This window comes from Eptesicus fuscus, chromosome 17 (genome assembly GCF_027574615.1).
Source record: "Eptesicus fuscus isolate TK198812 chromosome 17, DD_ASM_mEF_20220401, whole genome shotgun sequence".
NCBI classification, from domain to species: Eukaryota; Metazoa; Chordata; class Mammalia; order Chiroptera; family Vespertilionidae; genus Eptesicus; species Eptesicus fuscus.
The window spans coordinates 53,972,415-53,989,239 of record NC_072489.1 but is presented as its reverse complement, the minus strand read 5'-3'; the positions used below and the strand labels follow the sequence as shown (position 1 = coordinate 53,989,239).

The 16,825-nt window shown below is 46.0% G+C and overlaps 1 protein-coding gene across 1 annotated transcript in view; it reads left to right on the top strand.

Annotated features, from left to right (window-relative positions):
• Nucleotides 1-2,228: 2,228 nt before the first annotated feature.
• The window catches only part of SHTN1 (shootin 1), a 90,326-nt gene continuing 75,729 nt past the window's right edge, over nt 2,229-16,825 (top strand). Inside the window, exon 1 of the mRNA XM_054729016.1 lies at nt 2,229-2,343. Within this exon, the coding sequence (XP_054584991.1) occupies nt 2,286-2,343 (58 nt within the window). The 5' untranslated portion in view covers nt 2,229-2,285. The remainder of the gene's footprint in view (nt 2,344-16,825) is intronic.

Here is a 16,825-nt window from a genome sequence, read left to right as displayed (position 1 = left end):
TTTTCCTGTAGTTGAGTCTGAATTGTCTCATGTTTCCTGGGCCTTTTTTATTTTTTAAAAAATATATTTTTATTGATTTCAGAGAGAAAGGGAGAGGGAGAGATAGAAACATCAATGATGAGAGAGAATCATGGATGGGCTGCCTCCTGCACACCCCCTACTGGGGATCAACACCGAAACCTGGGCATGTGCCCTTGATGGGAATCAACCCGGGACCCTTCAGTCTGCAAGCTGATGCTCTATCCACTGAGCCAAACCAGCTGGGGCTCCTGGGCCCTTTTTAAACTTTGAGGATTAAAAAGTAATTTCAAGACAAAGCCCATTTGATCGCTTGGGGATCTTATGAAAAACTAGGGAAAGAATTGAATAATTAAGACCCTATAGCTAAATTTATTTTTAAAGTTTCAAAATGTTAGTTCACTCTAAAAATACTGTGCAGCCCTTTTAGATCACTCTACCACTGAATCACCTATGCTAGTGGTCGGCAAACTCATTAGTCAACAGAGCCAAATATCAACAATACAACGATTGAAATTTCTTTGAGAGCCAAATTTTTAAAACATAAACTATATAGGTAGGTACATTGTTATTAAATTAATTAGGGTACTCCTAAGCTGGGCTTGGCTAAAAACTCAAGGGGCCAAAGAGCCGCATGTGGCTTGCGAGCCGCAGTTTGCTGACCTCGGACCTATGCTAAACTATTATACCACCTTTTTAGGCGAAGGAAGAGCTACTGCTTCTTCAAGCTTGTTTGAGTTACAATTTAGTAGGAGTATCAGACAGATTACAGCATTTACCTATATTTCAGCCCCCTCCCACCCCATCTATCATGGAGAGACCCCCCCTCAGCAAATGAAATTGGGCGTTTGCATAAAATAGCAAGTGAGAAATGAGCAGATGCACTTTGCTGGTGTAGTACCCACACTAAGCGTTTTGGGGCCGAGGAAAACCAAGATGTTCAGTAAATCTAACTTAATTGGATGCTTAATGATCAGTGTAAAAGGACTGTGCCTGTTTTAGCTCATCATTAGCATCTACAACCCCCTTTTTCGCAGACCCATAACCTTAAAAACCACACCCATCTATTGTAAGTCAAATTCTGGATTTGATGTTTTGTGTATCTTCCTCTCCCTGTTCAACCCTTACAACGCTCTGTGGGGAGTAGGTATTAGTATTATTCCCATTCTTTAGATAAAGTTCCAAGAGGTCAGTAGACTGGCCAGAGGCTAACCACCAGCAATTGGGGGTTGGGAGAGCCATTTTGACATGGCAGGCCTGCCTCCCCTCTTCTGCTCAGGGTCTGAGCCAGAGCTGGGTTTAAACAGTGCGGAGGGCAGCGAAGGGGGACATACGCTGGGCTCCCCTCCGCCAGGCGATGCTGCCAGGCCGCTGTGTGACCCTGGGCATTTGGACCGCAGTGGCAGCCTCGCTCAAGAGGAGGTCCTCCCATCAGGACCAGGGGGTCCGCGAGGACCTGCGCCCCACGTGCTGCAGGGCCCACGTTCTGACCCCCTCCCAACCCCAAGGAGGTTGGAGAAAGCCAGCCCTGGGAACTGGGAACTGACGACCACGCCCTCCTGGGCTCACTGTGTCAACTTCATGTTTCAGACCCTGCCTGCTTTTCCAGGTGCAAAACGGGCACCCCTGCGCCCGCCACCGCCGCCCCGCCCCAGAGTCCACCGTGAGGGAGTGGGGAAGGCGCCCGCAATGTCCCGCTCCACGGGGGAGGCTCGCGGAGACCCGCCCTTGCGCAGTGTTTAGAGTGGGGTTCCCACAGACGCTCTAGATCCAGGGCCGGTTTTGTTCAGAATCCACCTCTTGGGGTCCCGGAGGGGCGGGTAGGCGGAGAAAGGTGTGCAAAAGCGAGCCAGGGCGAACCCCAACGCTGGCCCGCAGGCCCGCTGGCCCGCACGCCCTCCCGCCAGCGCAACCTGCGGCGCCGGCCTCCGCGGAGAAAGCCGAGCCGCAGCTGTGATCGCGGGCCGGGGCGGGGGCCGCAGTCCCGGCCACCGCGGGGCCCTCCCCGCCCCACCCCCCCCGCGCTCGGCTGCGGGGCGTCCCGCCCCCGCCCGCCGGCAGGTGAAGCGGCTCGGGCGGCGGACTAGGTGCGCGGGGATGATCTCACCCGTGCGCTCCGCGCCAGGAGGAGGAGGAGCGGGAACCAATCCAACTTCCGGGTAGGGGAGCCGCACGCCGCCGGCGTCTTGCTTTTCCTTCCCCCTCCCCCGCCGCCTCCCTCGCCTCTCCCTCCTGTCCTTCTCCGCCGGCCGACCCCACCTGTCAAAATGAACAGCTCGGACGAGGAGAAGCAGTTGCAGCTCATCACCAACCTCAAGGAGCAAGGTAGGCGGGCGCGCGGCCGCCAGGTGCGGGCAGCGCGGCCCCTGGGCGGGGCGGCTCCCGGGCGCTGGGTTGAGGCTCGTGGGAGCGGGGCGGTCGGTGGTGCGGCCGCGTGGGCGCCCGCGGAGCTCCGTTACCCGTGCGGGAGCCTCCTTCGCGCCCCGCGCGCCTCGGAGAGCCCAGGGCCGAGGGTAGCGCGCGGGTGCGGGGAGTGTCGGCGCGGCAGTGCGGGGAATGCTGCAGCCCGCCGGTTGCTTTAGCTGGCGATCCGGGGTGTTGGGGGAAGGGGACGAGGATTCGGCTCCACGGTCCCACCTGCCACGCGGGGTTAGCGCGTGGGGCTGGATATCTTGGGAGGGGGTGGTGCGGGCAGCTCAGCTGGCCCTGCTCCCTAGCGTGGCCCCACCCTTGCCCTTTGGCGCTGGGAGGCCTGCAGCTTGCGCTCCAGCCTTCCCAGCTTTTCAGCCTGGGTGGCTCTGGTTCCTCTTTCTTCACCCAGCTAGGATTTTCAGGCCACGATAACGTTTGATCACTTCTCGTTTTTTAGCCATTTATTAGTCAGGGAGACAATACCTTGCCTGGGTCCGCCTTCCTGAATGAACACGAGGCTCTCCTCCACTGGACAGCCAGGCATGCCCATGCCTTTCCCCGCTGCCTGGTCCTGGGAGATGGCCCCTTCGTGGAGAATTGTGTGAACCAGTCCTTTTCATCTCTTAACCACACTTCTGAACAAAGGCAAATAGATGTGAACCTAACCCTTTTAAAATGTGAAAGGATTATTACCCTGACCACAAGTGGCCTTGAGGGTAGGGGTCAAGAAAGAGAGGAAGTAGGAACAACTAGGGAAATGCGCTTTTCTGACCAGCTTGCTGACATGGCCACTCTGCAGAAGAGCCACATGGGGCCCCTTCTCTGAGGCTGATCCTGGGTGGTGAGTCCCAGCTGTTTCACTTCTCTTTGCTCAACTCACCCACTCCGTGAACTTGGAGGAGGCGGTTTTTTCTTTCCCAGGCGCCTTAGGGTTCCTGCTTACCTGACCAAAGGCGAGAGCTAAAGCAGGTGATTTCATGAGGTCCTGCCCAGTGCTGTGACTTGGCAGGGATATGTGAATCCTGCTGGAGCGCACACGCCTGGAAACACGACTGTTTACTGTGTGAGCTTGGGGATGTTCTTGAACCTGACGGGGATGGTCGGAACGCCTTCCTCTGTGGTATCTAGAAAATGTTGGGAAAATGTGAGTGGATTTTGCCTTCCCAGTACCTTCAACTCCTATTGTAGGTTAGCCCAAGGTCATAAAGTCACAGGCATCAGTGAATCTGGTGGGTGGGCAAAATTCCTGAAGTGTTTTAGTGAAGGGCTGGATTCTATGGGTATTTTTATTTTTAAAATATATTTTATTGATTTTTCACACAGAGGAAGGGAGAGGGATAGATAGTTAGAAACATAGATGAGAGAGAAACATCGATGAGCTGCCTCCTGCACACCCCCTACTGGTGATGTGCCTGCAACCAAGGTACATGCCCTTGACTGGAATCGAACCTGGGACCCTTCAGTCTGCAGGCTGACCAGGCTGACGCTCTATCTACTGAGCCAAACCGGGTAGGGCTCTATAGGTATTTTTAAATTTTCTAATAACATCCCCCAATAACATAAAGCCTTGTTAAAATTCAAATATAGTTGACATATAATGTATTAGTTTCAGATGTACAATGTAGTGATTCAACATTTATGTATATCTTATGATAGAATCCCAGCGAAAAACCTAGTAACCATCTGGTATTTGACCAAGTTATTATATTATTGACTATATTCCCTGTGCTATATACCTTGTATTCCGATGACTTATTTATTTTATAACTGGAAATTTGAACCTCTTTTTTTCCCCCCTTCACTTTTTACCCTCCCCTAAAGACTCTTACTTCAGATTCTAGAGATTTCATTATTGGTAATATTGGCCATTGGGTACCAGATCTTTCGATGGATGGTCAGTTTCAAATAAGAAGAAGATAAAAATTACACTCTCTCCCCCCCCCCCCCCCATTCTGTATATAATTTCAAGGGTAGAGTAACAATGCGGATAACCCACAAGTTGTTTACATTTGATTTTGGAATACATTCTGTCTCTATGTTGGATATGAGAGCTGAGAAAAAGGGTGGAGTCTTAAGTTTCTGGTTCTTTCTCATACTGGAAAGCAAATACATGTCATTGGCATTTTTAGAGGATGCATTTCCTTGGTTATAGACATATCAAAGGCAATAGACCAGTTAGGGTTTGAAATTTGTGTTTCTTAAAAGGTACACTTTTATGTTTTTTTAGGATATTGAGTCTGGTTACCCGGGTGTTGGAACTTTTTGCAGCCCACAGGGTGATTTTTATACATCTCAGAACCAGGGCATTTGTCTGTCATTGGATCATAGACTGTGCTTACAAGTTTGAGAGTATTTACTAGTAATTGCTGTTTGACCGATGGAACTCACTGAGAAAATAGGGGCTTGAGGTGGAAAAAAAGGCAACTAGATGTTTGGGCTCTTACTAATATAATCAATTTTGTAAGCTGATGGTGTGTATAATTTATTTTTGAAAATAGTACTTTGTACTACCTGTTAATAACCTTGTGAATAACTCCACTAACCCCTATTTAATGTGAACAAGAACTAATGTCCATCAAATACTCTTATTTTCCTTTTTTAATGCTGAGGAAACATGTTCATTTATTCTTTTAACCAATGCTTACGAGGTACCTACCATATGTAAGGCCCATGGGCTAGGCATTGGGGGGTGGGATGGTGAACCAGTCTTTGCTCTCACCAAGTTTATTGTCTGATAGACAGTCATTCATAAAATAATCATATAAATAAATTTGTACAATTACACATATTTTTTCTAGGATAGATTCTTAGAAATGGACTTGTTGGATTAGAAGGTATGTACACATAAGGTTTTGCTGGCCATTGCAAAATGCCCCCCCCCCCAATGGCTATACCAGTTCACATCCCTCCTACCCCCAGCAGTATCCATGACACCACACAGTGGCCAACCCTGACCAACAGCACTCTTTATTAATTTTGACAGCCTGACAAGTTTCTTAATTTCGCCAATCTAATGAACAAAAATGGTACCTTTAAAGAGATCTGTATTATCTGGTTATTAGTGAGGTTTGAAATCTTTCCACATGTTTATCGACCGTTGAGGTTTCATCGTATTGTTCCTTCCTTCGTGAGTTTTAAGTCTGAAATTTGAACCCATTCCCCAGGAGGGAGCTCAGAGAGAAAGGATGCTATCTACTCTGAATGGCAGAGCTGACAGCAGCCTTCCCTAATGTGAAGCCTTCAGTGGTGTGGTGAATAAGGTTGCTTTTGACAAAAGTTGTGAAATGTAATGACGGAGTCTGTCATAATATGAACAATCTCTAATTTATACTTACCATTTCCTAAGCTCATGTCTTATAAATCACACCCACTTCTGAATTACTTCAAAACATTGTATGTTCCCTTCTAGTGAATGGTATAATTAGCTATATTATGTCTTTCCAGAAAGTTATATTATGTCCTTTAAAAAAAATTAGCCAGTGTGCGATAGCTTATGTGCAAGCAGATGTTGAGGTAATGAGGTAATTCTCCTTTTGTCTTTTTGGGGGCTTTATTTTATTGGACTGATTGACATCTCTAATGTACTGAGAAATGGCAACTTGGGATACTATTTCCAATGCATATTTCCTAGCTGCTAAAGTGGACATTTCCCTTACAAAACATCATACAATTTGCTCCCCTTCCAGAATTCTGTTGGGAAATGACAGACTTAGCTTAGCATTTGTTTAAGGTATATGATTTTCTTTGTAATTTATTCAACCCACATGCATTGAATATTCATAGCCAGGCTCTGTGCTAGGCATCAGAGATACAGAGATGAATAAAACCTTGCCCCTCCTGGTGAGGATTTCCTACTCTAGAGATAGTGGTAGGCCTGTAAATTACAGGAAGAATGTCTAATCCGCATAGTTTGGGTCATGTGTTTAAGTCCTTTGGCCAGGGGAGGGCGGGGCACTTTGATTGGCAGCCCCCACAAAGACCAAGGGATTGGAGTTGTCCAAAAAAGAATAGTGTGCCACTACCAGAAGCGGGGATGCAGGCTGGGCCAACACAAACGATGGCCGTCCACTCAGCTGGTCAACATGGTAATGTGTCATTTGGAACTTGTTGAGGAAGTTGTGAAGAGAGTGGCTGTCACTTAACCATAAGGCTGTTCTAACAGAATGCCAAAACAGCCACCAGCCACCCAAAAGTCCTGGGCTCTTCTTGAGCTAACGCTGTTTAAAATGGATTTCCTATGGTAAGATAATTGGTTTTAAAGAAAGGTCACCTCCTTTCATCTTTACTGACTATTATATTCCTCAAGATTATTGAGAGAGTGCTTAAGGTTCAGATGGAAATTTAGTCAAGCTTATTAAAGCTGAGCTAGGCATGGGTTAGGATGCATACATCTTTTTCCTTGCTCTGCCAGTTGAGAGCCTAGAAGAATACATCTAGCTCCAGAACGTGGCTTCTTATACCATTCTCCGATGAAAGGAACAAGAGTCCTGGGAGAAATGGCTGATTCTAGGACGGGGGTGGCTGGGCAGGAAATACACAAGATGAGCCTGGGGCATCTTGTACCAGAAACCGAGGAAGTGCTCAAACCATGAGCCACAGTCATGGGGGTATGTCAAGAGATAAAAGAACCAACTGAAAGAACTTCCTCATTGATGCTTCTCTCTCTCTCTCTCCCTCTTCCTTCAAATTGGTCAAACTTGGGACAACTTAAATATTGGATTATAACCCAAAGTATAAAATAGATAGTCATGAGTCCATACTGATAAAAGTAAATGATTGAATAAACAGGGAAAAACACAAGTCTTCTACACAAACAATTCCAAATAATGTGTGTAGATACTCCTGCTCAGAGAGGGGAGAATAGCGCCCTATTCCTTCAGTGTGGGCTGCACCCAGTGAGTTCCTTCCAAACAGCACAGATGGGAAGGGGAGGAAGAGTGATGTTACAGTGGAGACATTACCTCAGCGAGGTGACCAAGGTCCGCTTCAATGGCGGTTTAAGTCATGTTGATAGTATGTAACCTTTTTGTTGTTGTTTTTTCCAGGAAGTTTGATATTATTTTATTTTGTTTCCACCTCGTTGAGGATAATGTGTACTTTTGATAAAAGTTGATGAAAATGGCACTTTACCTCTGAATCTTCCCCTAAAAGCCCACAGTCCCAGTCTAATCATGAGGAAAACATTGGACAAATCCCAATCGAAGCACATTTTGCCAAGTACCTCACCAGTACTCCTCAACACTGTCAAAAGTCATCAAAAACAAGGCAGGTCTGGGAAACTGTCACAGCCAAGAGGTGTCTAAGGAGCCATGACATCTAAACATAACGTGGTGTCTGGGTGAGATCCTGGAGCAAAAATAGAACTTTAAGGAAAAATTAAGGATGTATGAGTAAACTTCATTCATAATAATATGGAGGTATGGTCGGTTATTTGTAATAAATGTACCATCCTACTGTAGGATGGTGATGATCGTAGAAACTGGGTGTCTGGGAACTCTGTACTATCTTTGCAACTTTGCTATAAATCGAAAGCTTATAAAATTCAAGTTTATTGAAACTAGTAGAGCTGCTTACATTCTTGTACGCATATGTCTCTAAGTGCAGCTATAGGAAACTTCTCAAAAGTGCAATTATTGGATCCAAAAAGTATGTGTATTTTAAACTTTGCAGTGCTGTAGATTTCATTCTATCAAGTTGTAACACAGCCAAGCTTTGCTTTGAAATGTAGAAGGAACATGGCTTTTGTTTTTCTCTGCTTACCACGCTGGCTAAGCATTTTAAACCTTAAAGCATGAGTTCTGAAATTTGTGTATGGTATAATGAGCAGGAATGCATTAGGATCCTTTTAGTTAAAATCCTCTGCAGCACGAATCAGTGTATGGTTCTGATATATAGGTTTGTTGTAAATAAGACTTTTGGGGAGCCGTTTTAGGCTTACAGAAAAATTGAGCAGAAAGTACAGAGAATTACTACATAGTTCCTCCCTCCCCCTCCCCATGTTCCCTATTATCATCATTAGTGTGCTACATTTCTTAGAATTGATGAGCCAGTATTGATACATGATTATTAACTACTGAAGTACATAGTTTACAATAGGGTTCATTCTTTTTAAAAAAATATTTTATTGATTTCAGAGAGGAAGGAAGAGGGAGAGAGAAATAGAAACATCAATGAGGAGAGAGAATCATTGATTGGCTGCCTCCTGCACACCCCACACTGGGGACCAAGCCTGCAACCTGGGCATGTGCCTTGACTGGGAATTGAACCGTGGCCTCCTGGTTCCTAGGTCGATGCTCAACCACTGAACCAAGCTGGCTGGGAAGGGTTCATTCTTTACAATTTAAATATTTTCTATGTTGTATTTTCTATGTTTTTGACAAATGTATAACCTGAACCTACTATTACATTATTATGCCCAAAAAAATTTCCTCTGCTCTGCCTGTTCATGCTCCCTTCTTACCCCTGACCTCCTGGCAACCACTGATCCTTTTACTAGCTCCATAGTTTTTCCTCTTCCAGAACGTCGTACAGTTGGAATTGACAGTATGTAGCCTTTTTAGGTTGGCTCTTTCTCTTAGTCACATGCATTTAAGGTTCCTCCATGTCTTTTTTTTTTTTTGGCTTGAGAGCTCATTTATTTCTCTTTATCACTGGGTAGTACTCCAGTGTGTGGAGGTACCAGAGTTTGTCTACTCACCTGTTGGTGAACATTGTGGCTGCTTTCAAGTTTTGACAATCATGAGTAGAGCTGCTGCAAACATTCATACGGTGGTAAGGGAAGTGTTGTGTGGTCCTATGACAAGGTCTTGTCTTTAAGAAGCCTGGGCCCCTGGGCTGTGACTTTCACAAGGGCTTCTCAGCGTTGCTTTTTTCCTCCTTCGTGGAGACAGGAATGCTGGAGGGGGCTGGAGTGGGGTTATAACCTTCCCCCAAGTCCGGTAGGCTCTGGTAGAACAATTTCTCTTGAGAGCAGGCCTGTTAAGAAGAACAGAATGCTCTGAGCATGTTTCATAATGGCTACTTCCCCCTCCCTGGCCGGGCGTTCACTGTGAGGCCCTGCGAGCAGTCTTGGAGGTAAAACTCACAGCAGTGTGGGAGCCCTCCTAAGACTGATCTGTTCCCTGAGGTGTTTTTTGTTTTTTTTTAAATATATATATTTTATTGATTTCAGAGAGGAAGGGAGAGGGAGAGAGAGATAGAAAGAATGATGAGAATCATCAATCGGCTGCCTCCCCCACATCCCCTACTGGGGATCAAGCCCACACCCAGGCATGTGCCTTGACTAGGAATCGAACTGTGAACTCCTGGTTCATAGGTTGACACTCACCAGGCTCACCTGAGGCTTTTAAATCTCAGACTTGTTAGAGCTGAGCTCCTAGAAGATTGTCATGTCCGGGTTTCCTGTGTTGGCGAGTGAGCAGCGTCTGCACCTGGCTTCTGCTCTAATTAAAGTTGTGATCCTCTCTATCTGCTCGATTGTCTCTCCAGTTTTTGGAGTAGCGATTTGCCCTGTGACCTCAGTTCTCGGATAGATCTAAGAAGAGTTGTTGATTTTTGGGTTGTTCAGCATTTTTGTTGTTGTGAGGAAGGGAGCGTCAATTTATAAGTTTGTGACATACCAGACCAGAAAGCAGACTTACATATGTATTTTAAGGTTATTCAGTTTCTTTCCTTTCTGTTGGTTACTTTTTAAAAATTTATCTTTTTTGTTGAAAGCTTTACAGATGTTACCCCCCCCTCCATTACTTTTTCCCCATTGACCCCCTCTTTCCCACTCCCACACCCTCCTCAGGCCTTCACCGAACCATTGTCTGAGTTTATAGGTTATGCATATCCTAATATATAAAAACCCAGGGTCCGTAACATCCAAAAGGACTGAAGGCTTGACCAACTGGAAGTCAGTCCTGGGTTGCTGTGGTGACCCAGCACTGACTGCTGCCGCTGCGGGCGCCCCAGCACTGACTGCCGAGGGGGCTACGGATCAGGCCCCAAGAGAGGCCTGGAGAGAGAAGCAGGATCTGATCCATAGCCTTCGTGGCAGCTGTTGATCAGCACTTGCCTCTCTCTTTCACTCCGGGCCTGGCCAGCAGCCCCGCCTCTCTGATCAGGCCCGTTGATAGGCCTGGAGATGCTGACTGGTATAGAAACCGACCAATCAGAACCAAATCTGGGTGAAGTGCGAGGAGCCAATGGCTGCCTAGGAGCTTTTGACGCTGACTGGCATAGAAACTGACCAATCAGAACCAAATCTGGGTGAAGTGTGAGGAGCCAATGGCCACCTAGGAGGCAGAGCTTTTGACACTGACTGGCATAGAAACTGACCATTCAGAACCTAATCTGGGTGAACTGCGAAGGCAGAACCTAAGGTTGGGGCTGAGAATGGGTTTTAAGGGCAACAGCTGTTTGGTGTAAGGTGTAAGAAAGTGGTTCAATTTTTTAATGACTGGTTTGGCAGTATAGTCCAGATATAGGGATTATGTATTTTTGTCTGCCAAGAGCATCTCCTCCTGATGAAAAAGGCTCCCCCCTCCCATTTAAGCAATCCTAGCCTATATAATCTATCTATACCACTAACAGGGTAATATGCTAATTAAACTGGGTCGATCGGCCATCTTCCAGACATCTGACTTCCTTCCGGACAAAGCCATGGTGGTGGGGGCTGAGGCAGAGGCCATTAGGGGCAATCAGGTTGGCAGGGGAGGGCTGTTGGGGGTGAGATCAGGCCAGCAGGGGAGGGCAGTTAGGGGCAATCAGGCAGGCAGGCAAGCAGAGAGGTTAGGGGCGATCAGACAGGCAGGCAGAGGGGTTAGGGGCAATCAGGCAGGCAGGCAGAGGCAGTTAGGGGCGATTAGGCAGGCAGGCAGGTGAGCGGTTAGGAGCCAGCAGTTCCAGATTGTGAGAGGGATGTCTGATCACCTGTGGGATCAGGCCTAAACTGGCGGTCGGACATCCCCCAAGGGGTCCCCAATTGGAGAGGGTGCAGGCTGGGCTGAGGGAACCCCCTCCACCCCCCCCCCGTGCACGAATTTCGTGCACCGGGCCAGTAGTATGCATATAAGATCTTTGGTTACTATCTTCTGTTGATTAATTTGAAATATCATTAATTCATTAACACTGAACTGTGTGTCCTCCCAGGAAGTGAGTAAATTTCAGGCTTGGCATAATTTCTTTTCAGATGTGAAATCTGTCACCTTTGTTTTTTTAATCAGTTTTTCCAGCAGTGGTTTCCCTGATGTTTCTAATGCTTTAATTAACAAGTGAGGTAGAAGTGACTTCTCTATCTACTCTGGCTTTAAGAGCAGGACCCATTGGGACATGTGCAGAAGGGAGTACTGTCCTAATGGCACATTATCTGTTATGACTCATGTCCTCACTCCCCATTAGTAAGAAGCGTATCAAGGCTCCATGAGCCTGAAAGATGCAGACTCAGTGGCTGAGAATCTACATGAGACGAGCTCATGAGGTAGTGTTTCCTGGTTATGTTTGATGGCCACTTAAAGCTTCATTTTCTTTAAGTGTCCTGTTGTAACATCTGATGTAAGAGAGAGCCTTTGGATATGGGAGGAGAGTGTGTGTTCCTGTGAAGACTTAAATCCATTCTTCCTTAACGGAGCACACATGTATCAGGTGCCTCCTGCATGCCAGGCACTGTGCCAGGCGTGGGCATCCGGGTGCATGAAGACAGGCCTCACCCTCGAGGATTCTCTTTGGCCTAGCGCTTTAGCACATTGTTGAGTAACGCTCAGTAATGCTTTTCACAAGAATGGCCGGGAATCCGTAGACTGGTTCTGCCTCCATCGTTTCTTACTGTGGGATTTGACTTCTCAATCTTTAAAATGGCAATGTTAATCTTTGGCTTAATTGCTCTACGTCCGTGGTTGGCAAACTGCGGCTCGCGAGCCACATGCAGCTCTTTGGCCCCTTGAGTGTGGTTCTTCCACAAAATACCACGGCCTGGGCGAGTCTATTTTGAAGGAGTGGCGTTAGAAGAAGTTTTAAGTTTAAAAAATTTGGCTCTCAAAAGAAATTTCAATCATTGTACTGTTGATATTTGGCTCTGTTGACTAATGAGTTTGCCGACCACTACACTACGTCATACATTGATGTGAACCAGCCACTCATCAACATAGCCATCGACTCTGTGCTTGGTCTTCTGCCCAGTGTAAGCAGTGCATCCAGTGGGAGAAAGACAAGAAAATGGACCTCTGCTCAGATAATTCATAACATCGTATGTCGATGCTCTATCCCAGTGGTCGGCAAACTGCGGCTTACGAGCTGCGGTTTGCCGCTCTGTTGACTAATGAGTTTGCTGACCACTGACCTAGACTCTCGATTCCAGTAATTACAGGCTGTTGTTGTTCCTTGTGATTAAGCCCCTATCCCAGTGGTCGGCAAACTCATTAGTCAACAGAGTGGCAAACTCATTAGTCAACAGAGTGGAGCCGCAGTTTGCCGACCACTGCTCTATCCAGTAGAGACATATGAACAGTGTACATTGGTAATATATTAGAAATATAGAAATATAAGTGCTGATTTTTGCCTGAGGTATATGGGGAGGGTTTCTTAGAAGAAATGACAGGTTGAATTGCATTGAAGATGAGGTAGGGAAGATGGGGAGGGGAAGACCTTGCAGGCAGAGGGAAAAATATTTTAAAGGCATCTGGCTACTGAAGGTCTGAGAGGGTTCAGGGAAGCTTTGGGACTTCGGCTGTCATGGACTGAGTTGTGATCTTTGACTGAATAGTGTGAGGGTGGGGGGAGAAGAGTAGGGTCCTAACATCTTGGGGGCCTTTAAATAAGAGAGCGAAGTGGCCAGGTGGCTTTGTTACTATGCTATCTACCCCGTAAAGAATGAACTTGGGATAGAGGGAGGCTAGAGGCTCGATAAGAAGTGTTTGCTCTTATGAAGGGTCGGAATCAGGGCAGAGGTACTGGCTGTCGAGGAAGGGTAGATTGGAGAGTCATTTTAAGAGATCTGAGCAGTTTGATCCTTCGGAGGTGGGGCAGAGTGGGGCTTCAGGGTGATCCCGAGGTGCTCACTGGATGACTCGGTGGGTGATGGCATCAGGGGAAGGAGATCCTACGCAGGAAGTAGGAGGTTTCCGTGAATGGGAATCCAACGTGCTAAGTTTGAGGACAGAGGTATCCTGAACATTATTGTCCAGTAGAACTGTCTTCTTCTGTGATAAGGATGGTCTGTGTCCACTTGCACTGTGGTAGCCACTAGCCACTTGTAGCTATTGTGCACTTGAAGTGTGGCTGATGCTACTGAAGGACTGAAATGTTTAATGTTATTTAATTTTGAATAAATTAGATGTGAGTAGCCAGCCACACTTGGTATGGCATATCTGACAGTGCAGGTATAGAAAGTAGTGGTTGGAAAGACTGACCTGGAGCCAATGCTAGAGATGGGATGATTAACCTACCTGGGACGGAGCGCTCCCAGGCACACGGGGCGCTTCAGGCTGAACTGGGAAGGTCCCAGGAGAACTGATGGTTTTCACCCTCGCCAGAGGCGTTATCTTCCGTAGTTATCAACTTCAATTGTGATGTTTCTGAAACACTAAGTACACTCTGCTGCTTCCTGGGCTGGCTGGATCATGATTTGCAGCTTGGAAAGAAAACTCCCATTCTTGGAATTTAGGGAGTTAGAAAATAGAAAACCAGCATGATCCTTGAAACACTTGCTCTGCTTGATACTCTCCTCGTTTTCTCCACATCCTCCTTTTTTCCATTCTGTACTCTTAGGTGGTGATTCCTCTCCTTGGCTGCACGTTACAATCACCTGGGGTGCTCACTTCTAAGAAAAAAAAAAAAAAAAAGGATGTCAAGGTCTAGTTAAACCAGAAGCTTGGGTTGGGGGTGGGTGGAGAGGGGGCCAGACATCTGTATGACTGAAAAGCTTCCCGGGTGATGCTGATTGAAACGCGCAGCTCTTGGGCGTGCTTCTACTTCTTTGCCCAGCTACGGTTGACCTTTAGCCCCCGTTCTCCTCTTACTTGGTGGGGGATAGTAGTCCTTTGGGTTGCAGACTTTCAACCCAGGTGGGACAAAAGTACGCCCCAGACCGAGGGCATTAGAGACCAGCCTACTCTGTTGTCATGCACACAAGATTTGATGTGCTTCGCTGTGTCAGTAATAATAATAAATCCCATGGCTAACGTGTATGGAACACTTCATATGCCCAAGCACTCTTCTATCATACGTGTTAAGTCACTCACTCTTGGTAACAGCACTGTGAGACGTGTATAGTTATTTTTCCTATTTTCCAGAGGAGGAATAGGAGACTCAGATTAACCCATTTGCCCAAGGTCCCCGGGCTCCCCTGTGCTTGGGCTGGGGTCAGGCTGCACGTTTTCATTCCTGGGTGGTGGGACCCGAGGGTACCGTGGATTGAACTACCCCTGTGGACTGTGGACTGCGAGACGGTGTCTGCCCAAGCTGTGGGTATATTTTCCCATGGCAGAGAGTTGATCACATCCAGCTTTTCTTTGGCATCAGTTAGTTCAAGATTTGGAGGATCTCTCTCATCAAATCACTTGAGCTGTGCAACTGACTTAAACAACTGTGAGCCCGTTCTGGAACAATAAGAAGGCTTTTTCTGTGACCCTTCACGCTTGCCAAAAAACAAGTAACTGAATAGTAATGTAGGTCACTTCCTGTTTGGCCAGTTTTGCTGAGGATGGTTACATATGTATTCACTATGGTGTGTGTGTGTGTGTGTGTGTGTGTGTGTGTGTAAATGTTATTTAGAACAATGAGCTTGGTTTTCGAACTTCAAAGAAATAAAAAATATTAGTAACTTTTCTTTCCTCTTATGCCTTGTCCCGCTCCCCTCTACCAAGTGGTTGAATTCTTCTCACCTTTCTTCTCCTTTCCCTGTACCCGGCTTTAGTATTATTTTTAACTCACACATAATCACAATAAAGCATGTTTTCTGTGATTTCCATTAAGATACAATAGGTGAAGGGTTCTTAATGAACCCTTTTCATAAAGACCCAGTCATTGGGAGTCTATAATGTTTCATCTGAATTCTATTGGCAATATAATGGAAGAATAGTATCGGTATTTTTCAAAAGCCTTCAAAGCCATTATCTGATGTTTTAAATACAAAAACATTTTCTTAATATCACTATGAGATCATGGTTTTAGAAGCCTTTATTGTCTGTTTTGTACGTCTGTAAAGTAGGTCAATAAGAATAGAGTGGTAAATCAATTGTGATTTTTCAGCTTCATCTGCAGATACTTTTAAATGTCAAGTAAACTAATGCAAAGTCTCTCAGTAAATTCTATATTTATTTTTCCAAGCAGTATTACATATAGTAATAAGATCTGGAATTATGAACATAGATTACCCAATGGCGTAAGTGCATAGGTTTAGCATCCCTTAGTTCTTTTGGCTTGTAAAAAAAAAAAAAAAAAGTGGGCGGGGAGGAGAGGGCTTTTAGTGATTTTTCAGAACCAAGAACATTTCAGTTCGTACTCATGGGTTTGGGCTTGTGTGGTGGAGGCTGAGGAGGAGCTGGTGTGGGAGAGCTGCATTCTGTGATCAATCAAATCTTTTCTGTTGGAAATGTAGTTATTTTTAAAATGGCTATATCTTGACATGCATTCATTCAGCTGTTTTATGGGCTAGTTTTCCAGGATTCTTTTTGGCATGTGGCTTTAATTCTTACTTAGATGGTCATGGGTTGCTAATAAAACTTCTGGACCTTGGTGGTATGATCCCATACATATCTGTTCATTTGAATTGGATTGTCAGATGTTGTTCCTACCACCACGGTAGCTATTCTAAACCCTTTGGGTCTCGATTGGAGGAAATAAAACATGCACTTTACCCTGTGAGTTGTCTGTTTCCGGGGTGCTCTCTGATTCAGTGGTTAGAATCAGACACTTCTAGAATGAATGACCAGATAGATGTCTGGGATGTTCTTGAAGCCCTGGTTTCAGATTTTTTATTTTTATCTTTAGGTGATTCAAAGAAATAGAATCACCTAAAGATAAAAGGTGATTATCTCTCTCTTTTTTTTTTTTAAAAAAAAGAAAAACTTTGTATATAAATCCAATTACATTTTTAGAAAGTGAAAGTATAAAATTCCAAGCTGATGATCTCCTGGCGTGTGTTAGCAGTCAAGGTGCTGGGCTGGGAGTGGGCAGCAGTTCTGTGAGGCCCACCCGAGGCACTGCGACGTCATCAACCCCAGGTCCTTCTCTTTCTTCCCGTCACACGCGCTGAATGTAGCATCCTCAACTGTGAGTGTGTCTAAACATGGTGCTTTGGCCCGGCCGGTGTGGCTCAGTGGTTGAGCATGGACCCATGAACCAAGAGGTCACTGGTTCCAACTCCCAGTCAGGGCACATGCCTGAGTTGTAGGCTCAGTCCCCAGTAGATGGC